This window comes from Artibeus jamaicensis, unplaced genomic scaffold (assembly GCF_021234435.1).
Source record: "Artibeus jamaicensis isolate MK-2021 breed Jamaican fruit bat unplaced genomic scaffold, CSHL_Jam_final contig_774, whole genome shotgun sequence".
In the NCBI taxonomy this organism is placed as follows: domain Eukaryota; kingdom Metazoa; phylum Chordata; class Mammalia; order Chiroptera; family Phyllostomidae; genus Artibeus; species Artibeus jamaicensis.
In genome coordinates this window covers 140029-164127 of record NW_026521963.1, presented here as the reverse complement: position 1 = coordinate 164127, position 24099 = coordinate 140029, and the positions used below count along the sequence as shown (strand labels likewise).

Genomic DNA, 24099 nt, shown 5'->3' with positions numbered 1-24099 from the left:
TTTTGGAGCTCTTTATTTGGCCTTCTATCTTGATTGAGAGCCTTGCTGGGTAAAGTAGCCTTGGTTGTAGGCCTCTGGTTCTCATTTCTTGGAATATTTCTTGCCATTTTCTTCTTGCTTGGAGTGTTTCCATTGAGAAGTCAGTGGCTAACCTTATTGGGGCTCCCTTGTATGTTATTTCTTTTTTCTCCCTCGCTGCCTTTAAGATTCTTTCTTTGTCTTGGAATTTTGCCATTTTAATGATGATGTGTCTTGAAGTGGGCCTCCTTGGGTTCTTCTTGAATGGGACTCTGTGTGATTCCTGGATATGTGTGACTTTCTCTGTTATCAAATTAGGGAAATTTTCTCTCATTACTCTTTCAAATATGTTTTCTATCCCTTCTTCTTCTTCTTCTCCTTCTGGTATTCCTATTATTCGGATATTATTACGTGTCATATTGTCTTGCATTTCTCTTAATCCCTCTTCATTCTTTCTAAGCCTCTTTTCCCTTTCCTGTTCTTTGTGTGAGATGCTTTCTACTTTGTCCTCCAATTCACTAATCCGATCTTTTGTTTCATCTACCCTATTTTTAATGCTTTCTACTGTGTTTTTTAATTCAGAAATTGTATTCTTCATTTCCTCTTGGCCCTTGCTAATAATTTCCATTTCCTTTTTCATGTTGATAAAGTTCTCGGTGAGAACTTTATAGCTCCCCTGTAGTTTCTGGTAGCTCATTGTGAGCTCTTTGAACTTCCTGATAACCAGTGCTTTCAATTCAGTATCTGATAGTTGACTTGCCTCTATTTCATCTAACATTCTTTCTGAGGGTTCCTTCTTTCCTTTCATTTGGGGATTGTTTCTTTGTCTTCCCACTGTTTGTGAGACTCTTCTTGTTAGCCTCAGCTTCTTAGATTAATGTGTTTTGACACCCTGGGTTTATGGTGTGAACTTTTGTGGCGGAATGCCTGTGAATTTCAGTGGTGCAGTCTCTTTTGGTTATGCTGTCATTCTCTGCTTCACCTACTCAAATATGCAGTAACTTTTGGCTTCTCTCCTACAGCAATGTGCAATTTGTCTCTCTGACTCTACTATTGGGATGCCTCTTCTATGGGTCCAGCTCTGGTCTTTTCATATTTTCAAGTTGATTGTGACTCTTGTGGGTAAAAGAAAGAAAAGCCCAGGAAGAAATAAAAGGAAGAAAGAAAAAAATGGTAGAGGAATGGAAGAAAGAGTAGTAAGTTTAGAAAGAAAAGAAGAAGAAATAAAACAGAAAATCCAGGAAAAGAGGAGAAAAGTATGGAAAGATGAAACAGTAATAAAATTTAAAAGAAATAACAGATTACTTTAAAAAAGCAAAAAGATAAAGGAAAGGAATGCAGAAGGAAGAAAAGTAAAAAAAAAAAGAATAAAAATAAAGTAAAGAAAAAAAAAACAAGAAACAAAATACAGAAAACACACAAAGAAAAAGAATCCCCCAAAAACAACATCAGAAAAGGAAATGTCACTTGTTTGCTTCAAACTAGCCAAACCCGTTTTTTGGTTGCAGTTGGCTTAGGGTCGATTGTTGTGAATTTTTTTTTCAGCCAGCCCCTCTCAGGATCCAGTCACTTGGCGCCTCTCCCCAGCTCCCTACAATGGGGAACTAGGACTTCCTCACAGCACTCCCCTCCCAGGGGTTACCGCCCTGGGCTTGTTTGTTGTGTTTGCGGGCACCTGCACTGGCCTAGTTGCCTGGTTCCCTCAGGATTGAGCACAGACCTGCCCCTGTTCTGTTGGGAAGCTCTAGGCCCTCTGCCCAATCTTGGGTTCGCTGCCAAGCTGGGTGTGAAGCAGACCAGGCTGTTGTGTCTATTGGATTCAGAGCCCCACACTGTACCTCTCAATTCTCCTGGGCTGGCAACCACTGAGTCCTTGGTTGGGGCCCTTTGTCCTCCGCACCCTTTCCACAAACTCTATTGAACAAGTCTCTCCTGGCACCCCACCTTGCTTGACCAGAAAGGGAGGGGGTTGAGGGTCTCAGCTCTTTCCCCAGGACCCCTCAGTTCCCGGGACTTCCAGATAGTCTGAGGGGGGTGGACTGGAAGCCAAGAGCCGATCTGAGGACTGGGTGCCCACCTAGAAACTCTGTGCGCATCTCATGGCATGCTGCGTGTGTGTATCCCTTCTGTTCCTGTGTTTGTCTGCGTCCCCTGTCCAATCTCTGCCAAAAAAACCTAGGGATGGAGCAGCACCACACCGGGCGCTGGACCCAGAACTGTGTGCAGGCTAAAATCTCCTCTGCTCCCCTCTGGTTGGGTCTCTTGGCAGATCCTGGCCCAAAAATCCTAGGGAGGGAGCTTTCTGGGCGCTGAACGTTGGCCTAGGCGCCCTAAGGCACTCGCCCAGATACACTGCATGTCGGGCGACCAGTTCCCCAAATTGCGCGCAGGCTGAAATTCCTTCCACACCTCTTTGCCTGGGCCACTTGGCCTTCCCGGCAGAAAAATCCCAGGGAGGGAGCCGTCTGGGTGCTGAAAGCTGTCCCCAGGTGCTGTTAGGCACTCTCCCAGACACAGTTCCCACCAGGCACAGGACCTCTGAACTATGCACAGGCTGAAATCACCTCTGCTCCCCTCTGGTTGGGCCACTTGGCAGGCCCCCAGCCCAAAAATCCTAGGGAGGGAGCCATCTGGGCACTGAAGGCTGTCCCATGTGCCTTTGGGCTCTCGCCACTGGGTGCTGGTTCCCCTACCCTGCAGTGGCTGTTTCTCTTTGCTGCGTCCCAGAGACTACTGTACCGCTGCTGTCTCCCTACCGTCTGGTTCCTCCGTGACCTATGAGGTTTCTGGTCTCTTATTTTCATATATGCTTGGCAACTGCTGGCTTGCTGGTTTCACCTCCTCTGATCAGACAGGTTTCTCTCCCTTTTGTACTAGGAACTGGTATCTGCTGCATCCTAGTCCATCGCCATCTTGAAAGCCCCCAGCACATATAGTTTTACAAGAAATGGCAAGACTACTTTCCAGACTGGCTGTAATATTTTACATCCCCCACCAGCACTTTATGAGTGAAATAGTTTCTCCACATCCTCACCAGCAGTTAGTGTTGTCACTGTTTTTTTGTTTGTTTGTTTGTTTTTAGATTTTTATTTATTTATCTTTAGAGGGGAAAGGAAGGAGAGAGGGAGAGAAATATCAATGTATGGTTGCCTCTTGTGTGTCCCCTGCTGGGAACTGGCCTGCAACCCAGGCATATGCCCTGACTGGGAATCGAACCATGGTTGCTTGGTTCCCAGGCCCGAGCTCAATCCACTGAGCTATACCAGCCAGGGCACTGTTTTTTTTTTTTTTTTTTTATTTTAGTTACTGTGACAAACGTGTAGTAGTATGTCTCATTGTTGTTTAATTAACCTTTCCCTAATGGCTCACTATGTTGAACTTGTTAAGTACTTGACAAGTATTTGGCATGGATATAGCCTCTTCAGTGAAGTGTCTATTTTTCCTATTTAAATCTCCAAAGAAACCATCTGGGCCTGGATGTTCTTCATTAGGATGTCTTAACTACAAGTTCAATTTTTTTGAGAGCACTCCAGTTCTTTCTTTTGAGTAAGGTATTACAGTTTCTTTCAAGGAACTGGTTCTTTTCACCCGATTTGTTGGAAATATGTACACAGGATCCTTCTCCTTTTTTCTTGGTCAGTGTGGCTAGAAATCTGTTCATTTTACCCATCTTTTCAGAGAACCAGTTTTTTAGTCTGTTAAAGGCCATTTTGCAGTTCTTTCTTTTACTGGTTTCTGCGATTACCCTTTCCCCTCCTTTTTCTTTAAGGATACTTTGGGTCTCACTCTAATTTAGAATTTGGATACTTACATCTTTCTTCTAACTATAGTTCTTTCTTTATGATTGTTTCCTTTTTAAAACTAAAACTGTCTCTCCATTTTTTACTGCTTTTGATTTGTAGCTTTCCTTAATTTTTTTAACAGTAAGTATTTCATAATTTTGCTCATGGTTTTTTTTTTGTACACATGGTTTACATAGTATACATTTCACCTCCTACTTAGTAATACCTTCTGAAATTTTTAGATATTTGGTCATTTGGAAGCTATTCTTTTATTATTAAGTTCTTACCTTAGGTTAGATAATATATTTGTTCTATCCATTATCTGTCATCTGAATGGAGAACAAACATGTATTTCTTCTTCAGAATTTATTGAGACTTTCTATGTGGCATAGGACATGCTAGCATTTCATTTTGCTTAAAAGGCTGGGTGTTATCTGCTAAGTACTGACATAATGTGTCTGAAAAAGCAAATAACTTCCATTGGCCAAATTTTCTTCTGATTTTTCTTATGATTTACTGTTACTCATTAAATAGGTCCTTTTTGAAAGGATGATTTAGTTTACCCCTTCTATTTGAGAAGCCAGGATGCCTTCTCTTGACTTAAAATGCATGCTTTGAAATTTACCGCCATGGATTTCTTCAACACATCTCTGTTTTCCCCCAGCAGGACGAGTGCTTTAACATGGTCTCACGTCCCATCCTCCCAGACTCTCATCCACTCGACAGTGTTGACACTACCTAGTATTTAAAAATATTATTTCAGACTTTGTATGCATTCTTTTCATTAAGATGAAACTTGGCTAACTTATTTTTCTCCATACTTATCATAACACTTGCATTGTCCTGATCACATTTGTCTTCTAACATGAGGACTTTCTTCAAGAGAGTATTCAAGGTAAATATTTCACTGGAGAACGTCTTAAGCTGTGTATAATTGAGAATAGTTTCATAATGACATCAATTTCAGTGACTCTTAGGATGAACATTAATTTTTATATTTAAAGTTATTGTTTCTCCTGCTTTCCACATATGGTTTAATTGTCCTCTTGTATCTAGTATGTTGTGGAGAAATCAGAATTCAGTGTTATAGATGCTGCTTTGCCATGGATCCTCTGTCTTACTCTGGAAGCTTAACATGTTCTCTTAGTACTGTTGCTAAATTCCACGAAACTGAGCTCAGACATTTTTATCTAATTTTTCAGAAAATTAATGTGCTCTTTCATTCAAAAGATGTTCCTATTACATTTCCTTTTTAAATAATCTGTCACCATTACCTCTTTAAATGTTCATTTTCTTTGATTTCTCTTTTTCTCAGAATTCTATTTATATACAAGAAAATTTATTAATATTATTAATATCATTGTTAATGATATTTCATAAATATCTTTGTTTCTATTAGTTTTCCCATTCTATTTTACTTTTCTAGATGAGACAACCATTATTATGGACATCCCTGTTTGTATTACTTTTCACATATAATTTTTTTCCCATATACTAAAAATATTTATTTACAATCCATTGGGACTTTTTTTATTTTAATTTTTATTTTTTTATATTTTTTTAATTAAATTTTATTTAGTTAGTACATTTTTTTTTTTTCCATCCCACCCCACCCCCCAACCTGGTCTCTCCCCTCCCTCCCATTCCCCCCCCCCCCAGTCCTCATCCCTGTGTCTTTCATACTTGTTCCTCAAAATCCCCCCTCCTTTTCCCCTTAAATTCCCTTCCCTCTCCCCTCTGGTCGCTGCCCACTTGTTCTCTATTTCAGTGTCTTTGTTTTTCTTCTGTTTGCTTGTTTGTTTTATTCTTTAGCTTCCTGTCAAAGGTGAAGGACAAATACCACATGATCTCACATATGATTTTTATATAATTACACTTCAAAGTTTTGTGCCACCCACAAACTTACACAATTTGGCATTAAGGCCAATTCATTAATATTGGGAGACCATCACAGACTATTTTAGTTTTCATATTTACAACTCAGGATCTCCAATGTTTATAAAATCCAATGGAACTCCAGGAGTGTGAAAGAGGAGAGGGTGGCATTCAGGGCAATGACAGCAGTGAGTACCCACATCTTAACTTTCTATGCCTGTGAGTATTCAAAGACATATGTCCAAGGCAGCTAAAAAACTGTCCCCGCGTACCAAGGCTGGAGTTGCCCTCTCTTATAGCTGACAGCCTCCTCATGCCCTGTGACCAAGACCACTTTTCTGAACTTCATCCTGGAAAAAGAGCACTGGTGGGCCTGTGCACACACAGTCACATCTCTGTGTCTCTGTCGCCCCATGAGGTGACAGCAGGTTTACATGGAAACAAAAGCAGACACAGTTATCTGAAAGGGGGGGAAAAAGGCACTACAGACACGTGAGAGACTGGAGCCAACTTGACAGGTATTATGCCCCAGGTGCATGACATCCCTAGGGAGTAGGTTCCTTCCTACTGTACAGGCAGGAGAGAGATGGGCCCTGAGGGTCTTCTCTCAGCCTAGGGGTTCATCGAGGATGAAGAAGAGGTCAGGATGAGGAGTTGAGTCTGAATCCAGGTCTCTCTCCTCAGCTCTTGAACCCTGGTTGTGCCCAGCTTTTCTGGTATTCTGTGGAGAGCTCTGAGCTTGAGGTACAGGGGATGCACAGGTTGTCCCCTGGAGAAGGCAGGGGAGCAGGCAGAGGTCCACAGGATGATTGGGATGCTTATTATTCAAGAAGGGAAGTAGGGGAAGCCCATACCTGGAAATGATGTCACTTCCCTGTAGAACTTGGAACCCCGTATCCAGGCAGCCAAGGACTCACAACAGCCCCACAGCTAGCTAACTGGTCAAGAGTCTGTTGACCACACAAGATGTTCTCCTGCTTTATCCCCTCATGTCAGAGTTCTCGCTTCCAGACACCTCTCACTGAGAGATTTTCCGGATTCTGCAGACATTGGCTTAACCCTCGCCCCCGATGTCTATGGCCTTTTCCCAGGAGATCCCCTAAGGTAGTGAAAGTCACCCTCACTCAGTCCAGTCCAGATCAAGCCAGCTCTGGCAGCTTTCCTTGGGTGGCCCAGGTCACTTCCTCTTTCTGGGGGGGAAAAGGGCAAGGAGGATGCCCCCAAGAAGGAACAAGTTGCTGGGTGGCAGATAACCCAGGGGTTCTGTCATGATGACACAACAGGGCAGGGGAGGCAGTGGGTGAAGTGCTAGCCAAGAGGCCTCATCCAGAGCAGAACACCATGGTGTGTGTGTGTGTGTGTGTGTGTGTGTGTGTGTGTGTGTGTGTGAGTGAGAGAGAGAGAGAGAGAGAGAGAGAGAGAGAGAGAGAGTGTTGGGCACTGAAAAGGGCCCTCCAGCCTCTGGATGGGAGAGTCATGAGGCTCTGACAACCAGCAAAGACAGGGCTCTGAGTTTTGTGCCTGGTGGAAACATGGAACAGACTGCCGGTGACCAGAGGGGAGTCAGGAGGGGAATAATGGTGTGAAGAAGAGGAAGGGACTAGACAACATGTATGCTAAGGTTTTTAAGTATTTTTTGTATCCTTTTGTAATTCTATTTTATATATTTTTCTTTTTGTTCCGTTTAGAAGTTACCTTTCTGTAGATTGCAAGACACTGAGGTTTAACATTATTTTTATTTCTCAAATAGGTGGCTAATTATTTCAATACCATCTCCTGAATAGCAACATCATTTTCATATTGATTTCAAATACTATTTTTACTATAAAATCAAATGTACAAACAGAGGCATGAATACATGGAGCAGACTGACAGCTGTCAGAGAGGAGGGGGAACTGGATGAAAGAAGGTGAAGGTATCAGCTAAAGAACATATGTGCATAATTCATAGACAGAGACAACAGTGTGGTGATGGCCAGAGGAAGGGGGGATGGGGCCTGGGTGGAGGTAGACAAAGGGCAGGGGGGAATGGGGACATCTGTAATAATGTCAACAATGAAAATAAAGTTAAAAATAGAAAATTAAAAAAATACATATAAAGGAAAAAATCCACTTGAACACCATATATTTGACCCCTTTACCCTTTACTACTCTCTACCCCCTTCCCTCTGGTAACCAGCATACCATCGTCTGTGTGTATGAGTTTGTCTGTCTTGTTCATTTGTTACTTGTAGTTTTATATCCCACATATGAGTGAAATCATATGGTTCTTAACTATTTCTGACTTATTTTGCTTAGCCTGATATTCTCAAGGTCCATCTTTGTTGTTGAAAATGGCAATATTTCATCTTCTTCTGAGTAGTAGTCCCACATCACCTTCATTCAATGATGGAAGATTTGACTTTGGGTGGTGAGCACACAATGCAATATACAGATGCTGTATTATAGAACTGTACACTTGAAACCCATACAATCTTATTAACCAATGTCACCCCTATAACTACGTTAAAAATAAACAAAAAATTCTATTGGAGTATTTTTTCTTTTTTAAAATATATTTTATTGATTATGCTATTACAATTGTCCATATCTTCCCCTTCACTCCCCTCTGCCCTGAACACCCCCTCCCACTCACATTCCCCACCTTTAGTTCATGTCCAACAGTCATATGTGTAAGTTCTTTGGCTTCTACATTTCCTATACTATTCCTACACTCCCACTTTCTATTTTCTACCTACCATCTATGCTACTTATTCTCTTCCTTTTCCCCCTATTCTCCTCCCATTCCCCTGTTGATAATCCTCTAGGTGATCTCTATTTCTGTGGTTCTGTTCTAGTTGTTTGCTTAGTTTGCTTTTGTTTTTGTTTTAGGTGTGGTTGTTAATGATTGTGAGTTTGCTGTCATTTTGTTGTTCATATATTTTACCTTCTTTTTCTTAGCTAAATCCCTTTAACATTTCATATAATAAGGGCTTGATGATGATGAACTCCTGTAACTTGACCTTATCTGAGAAGCACTTTATCTGCCCTGATGTAGTTCCCAAGGGAGGAGTACTTCTATGGATTACTTCAATGGTTCTGTTCTGCTGAACGCCGAGACAGCCATTTGGCCATTTTGCGTACTGAACCAACAGGCAAATTAAGGAGTTACCACAGAAAACTGGGTTTCTCTACACAGTGAGGACAGACTGTGTTGTATTATCTAGGATATTGTTTGGGGTACCACTTAGTAAAAGTAAATAGAAAACTGTAACAACCCAATAAAGGCAATAACACTGAGGATTCAAACTCCTAAGGAATTCAGGTTGAATGTAAACAACCCCATCCAGTTGAAGTGATGAAAAGGGAACATGGACTGGGTGTGGAAGAAGGCCATAACGTCAGCTATGACCTTGTGCTCAATTGCAGAGTAAGGAGGACCTGGAGACCAGGAGTTATTCTGACACATCTGTAGAGTGGTAGAGATAATGATGGTGGCAAAGTGATGTTACAGTTTTCTTTGAGAGGTAAGAAGCTAGATGTACCTTAATAAAATGCAAATCTGGGTTTCTTTTCTATCTTGGTCTGAGGAAGATTGATCATGATCTGAGGAGTGTATCTTTGTCCTCCACATATCTGCATATGGTTAGGTCATAGAAGTCAAATTCTTGTTAGCTGCAGGTTTCTCTCTCTTGGGTGTGTTTATGGGGAATTAAGTTGTAGTAAGAGATTCTGCCACCCTGGGAATGTTTTCAACATGTATCTTCCATGGTAGTACCCCAATGGTTTCTCCTTACCCAGAGGCTAAATGCCTAAACTACACTTGAAGTGATTTTAGGATATTCACAGTCTTGCCCATGCTTGTGTTTATGGCTTCTTGCAACCATCCTATCTCCAAAAGGTAGGCCCCAGTCTCATAGGACCACTGTCCATTAAGTAGGCAATGTTTAAGCACCTGTACATGAGCTTCTCTCCAACCCCACATTCTCCCGAAAGTATAGTTAGGTGTGACCTGTAACTAATCAATCACTGCCTAAGGACTCTGAGAGCATTTGTCCTGAGAAATCCTGGGTAATTACTTTGTCTTCCAGGAGTTCCTCCGGGATATAGCCTCCTCTGGGATCCAGGGCCCCTTAGGCCCAAGAATGTGTAGAACTGAAGATGTGAGAAGGGAAGTTATAGACACAGGTGATGATTCCAGAGGTTGTTCCTTCACACACCTAGTGAATGAAGGGGAGCATAATCTCAGGCCAGGATCCTGGAATCGCCATCAGATAGACTGGGTAAGTTGGGTAGAAGACAAATGAGCTAGTCTTTTAGGGTCTTTCCAACTGCAGGGTCTCATGTGCTGTTCTGCAGCACAGTTTTTCAGTTATAAGAATCCTCTTAGCTACCTCTCAGCCTCCCAAGATTTCTTGACATTCTAGAAATATTTTGACGGATGTTCACCAGTTTTTAATGATAGCATTCATAAGTATTACTAAGTAATGTATGTCTCAAGATGTATCATTTCAACAAAAGATATCTGTGTGAGGCAGGCATTCAATACAGATTAACTCTTGACTATATATTCTAATTACATAAGAGCTTTAAAATATTTTGTGTGGGCTCTCCCTCTGCAGAGAGTCCGGTTACATTTATTGGGAGAGGGTACAGTAATCTGTTTTTAAAAATGTGTTGCATGTTCTTACTGCTCAAAATGTTGTCCACAGATCAGCAGAGCTGCATTACCAAAGATAAAATTTGTGCAGACTGACAGCTACTGTTTAACCAGGTTAAGATGAAGCATCCATAATTGAGCATCTGAAGCCCATAAGTCTGATCCGGGGCCTCAGCCAGCTGCAAGTGCAGCTGGCTCTGGTGTGTGATTCCAAGTGAAAGTCTTGACACCAGAGATGGGTCCTGCTTACTTCCCAGGGGAGAAAAATTCTGAGAAATTAGGTGTGTGAAACCTCATTTGATGCTTCTCTCTACTGCAAAACCAACCCATTATTTCCACATGTAAGAAATTATTAACATGGCTCAATTAAACAGCATCAACAGGATGGAAAGCCCAGCAGTTGGACTCAGTTATGTTTCTCTAGGAAGGAACTTCCCACATCCCCTTGGGCTCCTCCTGAGCTTTCTTCGTCAGCTCTGAGGCGCACTCTGAGGTGTGGATATCTGGAGAACAGCTAGAGGAAGAGGGTAGAATTTACCTTTATCCCTTCCTTTTTCTCCCTTCATTAACAAACCTCCCCATCAGGTTTATTTTTCACAGCAATATCATCATATCCTGTGGGTATCCACACAAGCAGAGAGTGACAGTGTGGATGTATGTACTGCATTGTCTATTTACAATAAAGAGTAGTGTGGTTGGGGTAATGTAGTATTTTCTAGAAGTCTGAGGTTACAGCCAGGAATTCTGTCATAAAGCATCAAAAGCTAGTAAGATCTTGTTCTGACAAGATTTAGTAGATGTATATATTCTAACTTAACAGGAGTTTTCTGTCTTTCAGTTGGAGAAATGCATGTCTAAGCCTGAAGTACAGCCAATAAATGTTTACGAAACATCAGTTCCTTGGAGGCACTGTGCCAGGTGCTGGCCTTGCTGCAGCTGCAGCCTTTCTTGAACGGAATTGGCAATCCAGTAGGGAAGATAGTGATGAACAAATAATCCCAATGGGACTAGATGCTGTGGGAACCAGCACAGGATGCTGTGGAAACATAGCAGTGGGTTCTCACCTGCTCTGGGGAGAGAGAAGGTTTATGACTCAAGCCTGGGTTTCTTTTACTGGGATGAGGGAGACTTGGAGGAGTGGACTGGGAGAGGGGCAGAGTGAGATTATGAGTTTCATGTGGGGATCTGTTGAGCTGAAGATGCTTATAATATTACATGGGGAGAGATAATCACTAAGCAATTGATGGGACAGTTCTGAAAGTAATAAGAGTTTTATCCATGAGATAAATGTATACGGTAATGATGCCATGGGAATATGCAGTCTTTTTAGGGCTAGACACAGAAAATTATAAGAAAATAGTGTCTAAGAAAAAGCCCAAAGAAGCACCAATATATATGATACTGTTAGAGAGAAACCAGTCACAGTTACTAAGAATAAATGTCCAGGGAAGTATAAGGAGAACCACTGGGATCACACTAAAGATAACAGATGAGAGTGTTTTAGAGGGGTGGGAGGAGTCAGTATTGTTACAAGGTAATTAATAAAAAATGAGAAAATAAGTCTGAAAAGTGGCTTGGATTTAGTGATGTATTTGTGGTGACAGAAAGTACTGTTATAAATAATGAGTAAAACCAATTATTGAAGAGCAACTAACAGACCACATATCACAGAAATGTGTTTATTTTTATTCAGATTTTTAATGGACACTGTGATTTTCCCCTTAAGAGACTGGACACAGAAAATGACTGGAAGAAATCAAACTACCGTCACATACTTCTTCCTTCAGGGCCTGACAATTGAGCCAGAGCAGAAAAACCTGTTCTATGCCCTGTTCCTGGCCATGTACCTTGCCACCGTCCTGGGAAACCTCCTCATCATCGTGCTTATTCACCTGGACTCTCACCTCCACACACCCATGTATTTCTTTCTCAGTAATTTGTCTTTCTGTGACCTCTGCTTTTCCTCTGTCACAATGCCCAAGTTGCTGCAGAACATGCAGAGTCAAGTCCCATCCATCCCCTATGTAGGCTGCTTGGTCCAAATGTACTTCTTTCTGTTTTTTGGAGACCTGGAAAGCCTCCTGCTTGTGGCCATGGCCTATGACCGCTATGTGGCCATCTGCTCCCCACTGCACTACACCACCATCATGAGCCCCAAGCTCTGTGTTTCCCTGGTGGTGCTGTCTTTGGCGCTTACCATGTCGAATGCCCTGTTACACACTTTTCTCGTGGCTAGACTGTGGTTTTGTGATGACAACAAGATCCCCCACTTTTTCTGTGACATGTCTGCTTTGCTGAAGCTGTCCTGCTCTGACACTGGAGTTAATGAATTGATGATATTTATCATGGGAGGGCTCATTGTTGTCATCCCATTCCTACTCATCATTATATCCTATGCACGAATTGTGTCCTCCATCCTCAAGGTCCCTTCTGCTAGAGGAGTCTGCAAGGCCTTCTCCACCTGTGGTTCCCACCTGTCTGTGGTGTCACTGTCCTATGGGACAGCTATTGGTCTCTATTTATGCCCATCAGCGGATAACTCTACTGTTAAGGAGACAGTCATGGCTATGATGTACACTGTGGTGAGCCCCATGCTGAACCCCTTCATCTACAGCCTGAGGAACAGAGATATGAAGGGATCCCTGGGAAGAGTCTTTCTCAGAAAGAAAACTCCCTTCTCTGTGTGATGGTAAAGCTTGGATTTTTTTATTTATTCAATTTTTAATCCTCACCTGAGGATATATTTATTGATTTTAGAGAGAGAGAGAGAGAAGAGTGGTGGGTGGAGAGAGAGAATGGGAAACATCAATATGAGAAAGAAACCTCAATTGGTTGCCTCCTATAAGCTTCCTGATGGGGTCAAACCTATATCCTAGGCATGTGTCCTGACTGGGGATTGAACGGGCAAAGTTTTGTTATATGGGGCAATACTCAAACCAAAGTAATTACCAATCAGTTCTATTTATTAAATTTATTGGGGTGATGGTTAATTAGATTATATAATTTTCAAGTGTAAATTTATATAACACATGAGAAAAGATTAAATACTGCCATTTGTGACAATGTAGATGGGCTTTGAGAATATCGTACTAAGTGAAATACATCAGAAAGAAAAAGAACCATATATTTTCTTTTTTTTTTCATTTCTAATCGACATTTTTTAATGATAGAATTGCCATAGGAGCTTAGACTGAAGCAGCAGTGTGAAGTATAAATAAAATATATAAATTGTCTTTAAGCGGAAGGTAATGTTTTCTTGTTATCCGACTTTTTTTTTCTTTTTTAAATTTTATTTAGGTATTTTTCAAGTACAGTTTTTTGTCTATTTTTCCCATCCCAGCCTCCCCCCCCCCTTGCTCCCCCCCCCCCCTCCCCTTTCCCCCCCCCCCTTAGTTCTCGTCCCTGTGTCCTTCCTATTTGTTCCTCCAAATCACTCCCCCTTTTTCCCCTTAACTTCCCTTCCTTCTCCCCTCTGGTCACTATCCCCTTGTTCTCTATTTAAGTGTCTTTGTTTTTTGTTTTGTTTTTTTTTTCTGCTTGCTTGTTTGTTTTGTTGTTTAGCTTCCTGTTAAAGGTGAGATCATATGGTATTTGTCTTTCAGCACCTGGCCTATTTCACTCAGCATAATGCTTTCCAGAACCATATATTTTCACTCATATGTGGAATATAAAATGGAATTTTTGGCCTTGGCTTGTGTGGCTCAGTTTGTTGGAGCATTGTCCCATAAACCAAAAGGTTGTGGGTTCAATTCTCAGTCAGAACATATACATAAGTTGCAGATTTTATTCTGGTCTAGTACATACATGAGGCAATTGATTTGTATTTACCTCACATCAACATTTCTCTCTCTCCCTTCTTCTCTCTCTCTAGAATTAAAAAAAACTTTATAGTCGAATTTTTGCATAATTTTATATACTAGATATATTGATATTAGTATTGGGGTATTAACCACACTTCTTTTCTCAGTATTGATCTTTTAAAATCGCATACTAAACAATTGTATAATAAGCAAAAGAAATGAAGTGGAAGTATGTTGTTGAACTTGGAAAGATGATCTCAATGACTTGCTAGCAAGGTCTTCCTCTTTATCATTCCCTAGTGACCCTGAAAAGCATCCTATCAAACTTTAAACTGATCTTTCTGTCTTCGGTTATGAAGCTACTAATTTATTGTGTTATTTAACTTAATTAAAACTTTGTTTTAAAAAATACTGTGTCCTCAGTTAATACTGACTGAAAATCAAACATCTCACTACTGAATACCTCTACTAAACTGAACTATTTAGTGCTCAATACAATTTTTTTTCTGGAAGGAAAGATTTTATTTCTTTTCAGCATAGAAATGGCAAACTGGAGAAAAGGGGTGGGGGTGGAGGTGTTTATATTTGCAGGTGTTTAACCCTCTTGAGTAGAATTTCTGCATCTGCTCATTAAACATATTTTTATTCTCACTTCCTTTTCTAAAATATTTTATTTTTATTCTATTACAGTGGTCCCAATTTTCCCCTATTGCCCTCCTCAAGCCCAGCCCACCTCCTGCTCGCCCAGTCATTCTCTACAGTGTTGTCCATGTCCATGGGTCATTCATACATGTTCCTTAACCTCTCTCTTCCTGAGCAAGTGCTCACAACATTCTGTGTCTTAACATTTTTTCCTTTGATTTATTTTCATATTTACATTGTCTTTAAATTTTTTATTGTTGTATAGTTACATTTGTCCCCATTTTCCTCCCTGTTGCTTTCCCCTGCCCCATTTAACCCCTGCTCCCAAAGACAATCCCCGCCTCACTGTCCTTGTCCATGGGTCCTTTTTAGAGAAGGATCCATGATTTGAACTGAGCTCAAAGTATAATATTTATCTTTTTTACAATAATAGGTTAGTTTGTTTTTACCTGGGAGCAAATTCATTCCTTGTGTCCTAAACATTCCTCCCTTTGGTACAGAAAAGAAAGCCAAAGTCTGCTTAACAGCTTCACTTAGAATTTAAAAAATTTTTAACTTAAATTATTCTATTGTTGTTCAATTACAGTTGTCTACATTTCCTCCCCACTCCTCCCCCTCACACCCCCCAACCCACCTCCCTCTCTTGTTTCCATCCTGCCCCTCGACACTCTTGAGTAGAATTTCTGCATCTGCTCATTAAACATATTACATGGGGACATAATCACTAAGTAATTGATGTGATTTGTCCATGTGTTCTTTATAGTAGTTCCTAAAAACCCTTCTCCCTACTGTCCCCTCCCCCACCCCTCTGGCTATTGTTAGATTGTACTTAACTTCAATATCTCTGGTTATATTTTGTATGCTTTTTTCTTTTGTTGACTATATTGCAGTTAAAGGTCAGATCATATGGTATTTGTCCCTCAGTGCCTGGCTTATTTCACTTAGCATAATGCTCTCCAGTTCCATCTGTGCTGTTGCAAAGGGTAGAAGCTCCTTCTTTCTCTATGTGGCATAGAGTTCCATTGTGTAAATGTACCATAGTTTTTTCATCCATTCATTTATTGATGAATAAATCAATACTTCGGGTACTTCGGTTGCTTCCAGCACTTGGCTATTGTAAATTGTGCTGCTATGAACATTGGGGTGCATAGATTCTTTTGGATTGGTGTTTCAGGGCTCTTAGGGTATAATCCCAGCAGTGGAATTGCTGGGTCAAAAGGCAGATCCATTTTAAGTTTTCTGAGGAAATTCCATACTGTTTTCCACAGTGGCTGCAGCAGCCTCCATTCCCTCCAACAGTGCACTAGGGTTCCCTTTCTTCACATCCTGTCCAACACTTGTTTGTTGATTTGTTTATGGTGGCCATTCTGACCAGTGGGAGGTGGTATCTCACTGTGGTTAATTTGCATCTCTCTGATAGCTAGCAATATTGAGCATCTTTTCATATGTCTCTAGACCCTCTGCATGTCCTCCACTCCTGGGAGTGAAGTCATATGAGTTCTTTATATATTTTTGGAGATCAAGCCCTTGTCCCTGGTGTCATTGTCAAATATGTTTTCCCATATGGTTGGCTCTCTTTTCATTTTAATGCTGTTTTCTCTAAAAAAATTAAAAAATCGCATTGATTGTGCTGTTACAGTTGTCCCATTTGCCCCCTTTTATTCCCCTTCACCCTCCACCCCCCTCCCAGCTGCATTCCTTCTCCCATTATTTCATGTCCCTGGGTCATATATATAAGTTCTTTGGCTTCTCCATTTCCTGTGCAATTCTTAATCTCCCCCTGTCTATTTTGTACCTACCATTTATGTTTCTTATTCCATGTACCTTTTTCCCTATTTTATTCTCTCCAGTTCCCCACTGATAACCATCTATGAGATCTCCATTTCTGTGATTCTCTTTCTATTCTAGTTGTTTGTTTAGTTTGTTTTAGTTTTTGGATTTTTTAGGTTCAGTTGTTGATAGTTGTAAGTTGTCCAATGACAACTATGGACGTTTTACTTCTTTTTCTTAAATAAGTCCATTTAACATCTCATATAATAAGAGCTTAGTGATGGTGAATTCTTTTAACTTAACCTTATCTGGGAAGCACTTTATCTGCCCTTCCACTCTAAATTATAGCTTTGCTGGATAATCTTTTTAAAAAAATTTATTTCAATGTTGTTCAAGTACAGTTTTTCTGTCTTTTACTTCCATCCCAGCCCACTCCCCCAGTGCTCTCCACCACCCCCTCAATTCCACCCACCTTAGTTTTTATCCAGGTGTCCTCTATACTTGTTCTTGTAAACCCTTCCCTTTTCCCCTATAATTTTCTCCCCTCTGTTCTCTGGTCCCTGTCAACCTGCTCTCTATTTCAGTGTTGTTGGTTATATTTTGCTTGCTTTTTTGTTTTGTTGTTTAGCTTCCTGTTAAAGGTGAGATCATATCGTTATCTGTTTTTCATCACCTGGCTTATTTCACTCAGCATAATGCTTTCCAGTTCCATCCATGCTGTTGCAAAGGGTAGTAGCTCCTTCTTTCTCTCTGCTGCATAGAATTCCATTGTGTATATGTACCAAAATTTTTGGATCCATTTATTTAGTGACGGGCACCTAGGTTGCTTCCAACTCTTGGCTATTGTAAATTGTGCTGCTATGAACATTGTGGTGCATAGGTTCTTTGAGATTGGTGTTTTAGGGTTCTTAGGATATAATCTTAGCAGTGGAATTGCTGGGTCAAAAGGCGGGTCCATTTTTACTTTTCTGAGAAAATTCCATACTGTTTTCTATAATGGTTGTACCAGTCTGCAATCCCACCAACAGGGAACTAGGGTCCCGTTTTCCCCACAACCTCTCTTACATTTGTTGTTTGTTGCCTTGTTTATGATAGCCATCCTGACCCGTGTAAAGTGGTGTCTCATTGTGGTTTTAATTTGCATCTCTCTGATGGCTAGCTATATTGAGCATCTTTCCATGTGTCTCTGTATCTTCTGTATGTCCTCCTTGGAGAAATGTTTCTTCAATTCCTTTTCCCATTTTTTAATTGGGTTAGTTGTCTTCTTAGAGTGGAGTCGTGTCAGTTCTTTGTATATTTTGGAGATTAAACCTTTGTCTGAGGTATCATTGGCAAATATGTTTTCTCATAAAGTTGGTTGTCTTGTTAATTTAATACTGTCTTCTTTAGCCATGCAAAAGGTTTTAATTTTGAAGAGATCCCATTTGTTTATTCTTTCCTTTACATTCCTTACTCTAGGGGACATATCAGTAAATATGTTGCTGAGTGAAATATATGAGATTTTTCACCTCTAGGACTATGTTCTCCTCTAGGACTTTAGTGGTTTCATGGCTTATATTTAAGCCTTTTATCCACCTTGAATTAATTTTGGTGTATGGTGTAAGTTGGTGCTCCAGTTTCATTTTTTTTTTTTTGCATGTAGTTGTCCAGTTCTCCCAACACCATTTGTTAAAGAGACTATGTTTACTCCATTTTATGTTACTACCCCCTTTGTCGAATATTAATTGACCATAGAGAGTTGGGTTCATTTCTGGGCTCTCTGTTCTGTTCCATTGGTCTATGTGCCTGTTTTGATGCCAGTACCAGTTTTGTATGCCAGTTTTGATGCCAGTTTTGTATGCCTGTTTTGATGCCAGTACCAGTTTTGATTACAGTGGCCTTGTAATACAGCTTGATATCAGGTATTGTGATCCCTCCTACTTTGTTCTTCTTTCTCAAAATTGCAGCTGCCATCAGGGTCATTTATAGTTCCATATAAATTTTTGAAGTGTTTTTTCTATGTCTGTGAAATATGCCATTGGTACTTTAATAGGTATTGCATTGAATCTGTAAATTGCTTTGGGTAGTATGGACATTTTGATGATGTTAATTCTTCCAATCCATGAACATGGCATACGTTTTCATTTGTTTGTGTTTTCCTTGATTTCTTTTTTCAGTGTTGTGTAGTTCTCTGCATAAAGGTCTTTTACCTTCTTGGTTAGGTTTATTCCCAGATACTTTATTTTTGTTTTTGCTATATGGAATGGGATTTTTTCCTTGATTGCTGCTTCTGTTGATTCGTTGTTGATGTGCAAAAATGCCTTTGATTTCTGGATGTTGACTTTGTAACCTGCTGTTTTGCTAAATTCATTAATTAGTTTGAGCAGTTTTTTGGTAGAGTCTATAGGATTTTCCATATACACTATCATGTCATCAGCAAACGGTGACAATTTTGTTTCCTCCTTTCCGATTTGGATGCCTTTTATTTCTTTTTCTTGCCTGATTGTTGTGGCTAAAAATTCCAATACAATATTGAATATAAGTGGTGAAAGTGGGCATCCTTGTCTTGTTCCTGATCTTAGTGGAAATGCTTTTAGTTTTTTCCCATTGAATATGATGTTGGCTGTAGGTCTTTCATATATGGCCTTTATTACATTGAGGAATGCTCCCTCTATTCCCATCAAATATATAATTTTAACGGCTTTGTATTATTCTACTGTATATGTATGTTGTAATTTATTTAGATACTTTTTTAGTCTTAGATATTTACATTGTTTTCTTTAAAGTACATAAATATATGAATGACTATGTGCACTTAAAAAGAATATGTATTAAATCTTTTTGGACATAATGTTCTATAAATTAGTTCAGTCTAGCTGGCCTATTGTGATGTTTAAGACTATTGTTTACTTATTGATTTTCTATTGTTATTATTGTATTACTGTCATTTTACCTTTTGTGTCTGTTAATATTTGCTTTATGAACTTAGGTGCTTCTATGTTGGGTACATCAATGTTTATGACTGTAATATCCTCTTCTTGGATTAACCTCTTTATTATTTTATGATGCCCTTTCTCTGTCTCTTATTCCAGATAAACCTTGTATTTTGTCTGATAGGAATATTGGTGCCCCACTTTCTTTTCATTTCTATTTCCATGGAATATATTTCTTTCATCTCTTTTAAGACCGTGTATAGGTCTTTCAATCTGAAAAGAGTCTGTTGTTGGCAACATATAGGTGGGTCTTCTTTTTATCCATTCAGGCACCCTATGTCTCTTGCCTGGAAAATTTGGATATCTCCATTTAAAGTAATAATTGCTAGGTATGTACTAAGAGCCATTTTTTAATTGTTTTTTGGTTGCTTTTGTAGTTCTTCTTTATTCCTTTCTTCTTTTCATGGTTTCGTCCTTTGTGGGTTTCTGGTTTTCTTTGGTGTTTGTTTTCATTCCTTCTGTTTATTAATTTTTTATTAAAAAAGTGTATGTTTTGTTGGATTTGGTTTTGTGGTTGCCATGAGATTCATGTATATCAGTCTGTATGTATAATGGTCTATTTTAAACTGATAGGTGTTTAAGTTTAAATGCACTCTAAAAGCACCACAGGTTTACACTTTCTTCCATGCTTTAGGTTTTTGGTGTCATATTTTAGATATTCTTGTTTTGTGTATCCATAACTGCTCAATGTATTTGTAATTGTAGCTACTTTTTTCTTTTAACTTTCACACTAGCTTTTTAAATGGCTGATTCTCCTTGTTTACTATGTTTGCCATTACCAGTGAAATTTTAAAAAAATATATTTTTAATTTCTTGTTAAAGTCTTTTCTTTTCTGCATAAAGAAAACCTTTAGACCATGGCCAGGTACCCAGTTGGTTAGAGTATTGTCCCGATATGCCAATGTTGTGGGTTCAGTCCTAGTCAGGGCTCATACAAGAATCAACCAATAAATGTATCAATGAGTGGAACAACAAATTGATGTTTCTCTGTCTAATATCATTAAATAAAAAATTTTAAATTAAAGAAAGAAAACCCTTTAACATCTTTTATAAAGATGGTTTATTGGTTATTAGCTCCTTTAGTTTTTATTTGTCTGGGAATCTCTCTATCCTTCAATTTGGATGATAACATTGCTGGGTAGAGTATTCATAGCATTTTTTTCTTTTACACTTTTAGTATATCCTGCCACTTCCTTTGAGCTGTAAAGTTTTTGCTGAGAAATCAGTCAGTGACCTAATGGGGTTTCCATTGTATGTAAGTAATTGCTTTCTCTTGCTGCCTTCAAGATTAACTTTGGCATATTTTAATTAGAGTATGTCTTGGTGTGGGTCTCTTTGGGTTCATCTTGCTTGGAATATCTGTGCTCCTTGAATCTGGATGTATGTTTCCTTCCCCAGGTTAGGAATTTTTTAGCCATTATTTATTTAAATAAATTTTATGCCCTTTTTCCTGTCTCTTCTCTGGGGATCCCTATTATGTGAATGATACAGTGCTTGATGTTGTCCCAGAGGTGCCTTAAATTGTCCTCACTTTTAAAAGTTCTGTTTTCTCAAATTAAAACCACAATGAGATACCACTTTACACCAGTCAGAATGGCCATCATAAACAAAGCAACAAACAAGTGTCGGAGAGGTTGTGGAGAAAAGGGGACCCTAGTTCATTGTTGGTGGGACTGCAGACTGGTACAACCACTGTGGAAAACAGTATGGAATTTTCTCAGAAAAGTAAAAATGGACCTGCCTTTTGACCCAGCAATTCCACTGCTAGGGTTATATCCTAAGAACCCTGAAACACCAATCCATAAGAACCTATGCATCCCAATGTTCATAGCAGCACAATTTACAATAGCCAAGAGTTGGAAGCAACCTAGATGCCTGTCAGTAAATGAATAGATCCAAAAACTATGGTACATTTACACAATGGACTTCTATGCAGCAGAAATAAAGAAGGAGCTCCTGCCCTTTGCAACAGCCTGGATGGAACTGGAAAGCATTATGCTGAGTGAAATGAGCTAGGTGTTGAAAGACAAATACCATATGATCTCACTTTTAACAAGAACCTAAACAACAAAACAAACAAGCAAGCAAAATATAACCAACAACACTGAAATAGAGAACAGGCTGACAGTGACCAGAGGGGGAAGGGGAGGGTATTTCAGGGGAAAAGGGACTAGTATAAAGGACACATGGACAACAACCAAGGAGGGTGTATATGGGAGGGAGATGGGGAGCACTCGGGGGGGAAGGGCTGGGATGGGAGTAAAAGACAGAAAACTATACTTGAACAGCAAATAAATAAATAAATAAACAAATTTTAAAAATAAAAAATAAAACTTCTGTTTTCTCTCTACTGTTCTGATTGGTTGATTTCCACTATTCTGTCTTCCAGATTGCCAATTCATTCTTTTGTATTATTTGATCTGCTGATTGGATCTCATTACATTTTCTAACTCTGTTGAAGTTTTCACAGAATTTCTATATTCTACTTTCAATTTGGTGAACATTCTTATGACCATTACTTTGAACTTGTTTTCCAGGAAAATCACTTATCTTGCTTCATTACAGTTTTCTTCCTTTTTCTTCATTTAGAACATATTGATATGTCTTCTTATTTTTTTGACACTCTGTGTTTGTATGAATTAGATGAAACAGCTATCTTTCAAAATCTTGTAAAAGTGACCTTGTGGAGAAATAATCTCTGTGTAGACTGTTTATGGAAGGTTTTGCCAAGCCAGTTTTAGCCAAGGTGGGCATGTGTGGCACCTGGGGCACTGGCTCTCTGGGCCTGGAGCTGGCTTTAGATTGGGTGTCCTTGTGGATATGCATATACAGCTATGCCCTGATTGTCTGGGCACAAAGTGGGCTCAAGACAGCATGGCCAGGAACATGCAATGGAGGTCAGCCAGACACCTGGATAGAGCTCCTATCTACACTACTTAGGTAGAGGGAGAATGCAAAGAACAGCCCTCACTGGCACATATTTCATAATGCTTCTGGAGATCCCCAACTTCCTTTATGCAATCTCACTTTTTGCTTGTTGTACAGAGCTGGTCAGCCAGCCTTCAGCCTGTAGGTATATATTCAGTGTGTTCATGGGAAGAGGCAAGTTCAACAACATCCTATGCCACAATCTAGGGCCCACCTCAGAAAAACCACTTTAGAGTACCATTTATAATAGCACCAAACCATTAAATATTTTGGTGTAAACCTTACACAATACATGCAAAGATTTATATCTTGATAATCACAAAATACTGATTGAAGAAATCATAGACACCTAAAGAAATGGATAGATATAACATACATGAATTAGAAGACTAAATATTGTAAATATGTTGACTCTCCAAAAACTTATATGGAGATTCAATACAATTCCAATAAAAGTTCCAAAAAGATTATTTGGGGCATAAATTGATATTTTGATTGTAAAAGTTATATGTAAATTAAAAACTACAAAGCAAATTTATTTTTGAAAGTGAAGACAAAATAAGATGACTAACATTGCCTGCTTTCCAGACTCACTATTAATAAATATAATTAGGAAAGTGTTGTATTAGAAGAAAAGATAGAAATATAGATCAGTATAGAGAGCACAGAATACATAGCAAATACAGTCTAGAAATGTATTCACTCGTATGTCATCAATTGATTTTAGACAAAGGTACAAAGACAATTCAGTGGATAATGTCTTTTCAATAATCAATGCTTGAAAAATTAGTTCCAGGAGGATGCTGGGAAGATGGCGACGGAGTAAGATGGAGCGGATACTAGCTCCTGTACTCATGGGTGAAAATCCTGGCAGATCTATGGAGAAACAGCACAATAAACCATCAGTTACCCAGCATTTATGAAATTAAAAGACCAGAGATTGTGACCGACGCTGAAACACCAGACGGCGGCAGAGTCAGCTACCGGAGCTGGGTCTCACGCGGCCCCTGTACTGCCGCCAGAGCAACAGGCCTGGGAGCCGGGGCCTCAGGTACGGAAGCCGGACACTCCAAGCCCCTGTGACGGTCCAGGGAGACAGAGGAGTCAGGAACCAGAGCAGGGACACCCTTGTGCCGATGCCATAGCTACTAGCCTGGAAACGGAAGGGTCAGCTGCAGGAGCTGGGACACCAAAGGCCCCTGTGACGCCACCATAGAGACAGGCCTAGACCCTGAGGAGCCAGCTACGGGAGCCGGGAAGCTCTCAAATCCTGGGCCGCTGCCATAGCGACGGGACTGGACGCCGGGGGGAATTCACGGGGGGGGGACTCTCCAAACCCCTGTGACGCAGCTGAGGAACAGCTACGGGAGCCGGGAAGCTCTCAAATCTTGTGCCGCTGCCATAGCGACGGGACTGGACGTCGGGGAGCCAGGTACAGAAGCCGGGACTCTCCAAACCCCTGTGACGCAGCTGAGGAGCCAGCTACGGGAGCCGGGAAGCTCTCAAATCCTGTGCCGCTGCCATAGCGACGGGACTGGACGCGGGGGGAGTCAGGTACGGAAGCCTGGACACTCCAAACCCCTGAGACAGCCCCGGGTGGCAGAGGATCCCTCTACGGGAACTGGGAGGGTCACAACCCCTGTGCTGCCGCCATAGCAAGGGGATTGGACACTG

General features: G+C 40.2%; 1 protein-coding gene across 1 annotated transcript; it reads left to right on the top strand.

The window, feature by feature from the left end:
* The first annotated feature begins 12013 nt into the window (after positions 1-12013).
* Positions 12014-13000, top strand: LOC119055647 (olfactory receptor-like protein DTMT). The gene has a single exon (XM_037153896.2). The coding sequence runs from the start codon at positions 12014-12016 to the stop codon at positions 12998-13000; it is 987 nt and encodes a 328-aa protein (XP_037009791.2).
* The last annotated feature ends 11099 nt before the right edge of the window (positions 13001-24099 follow it).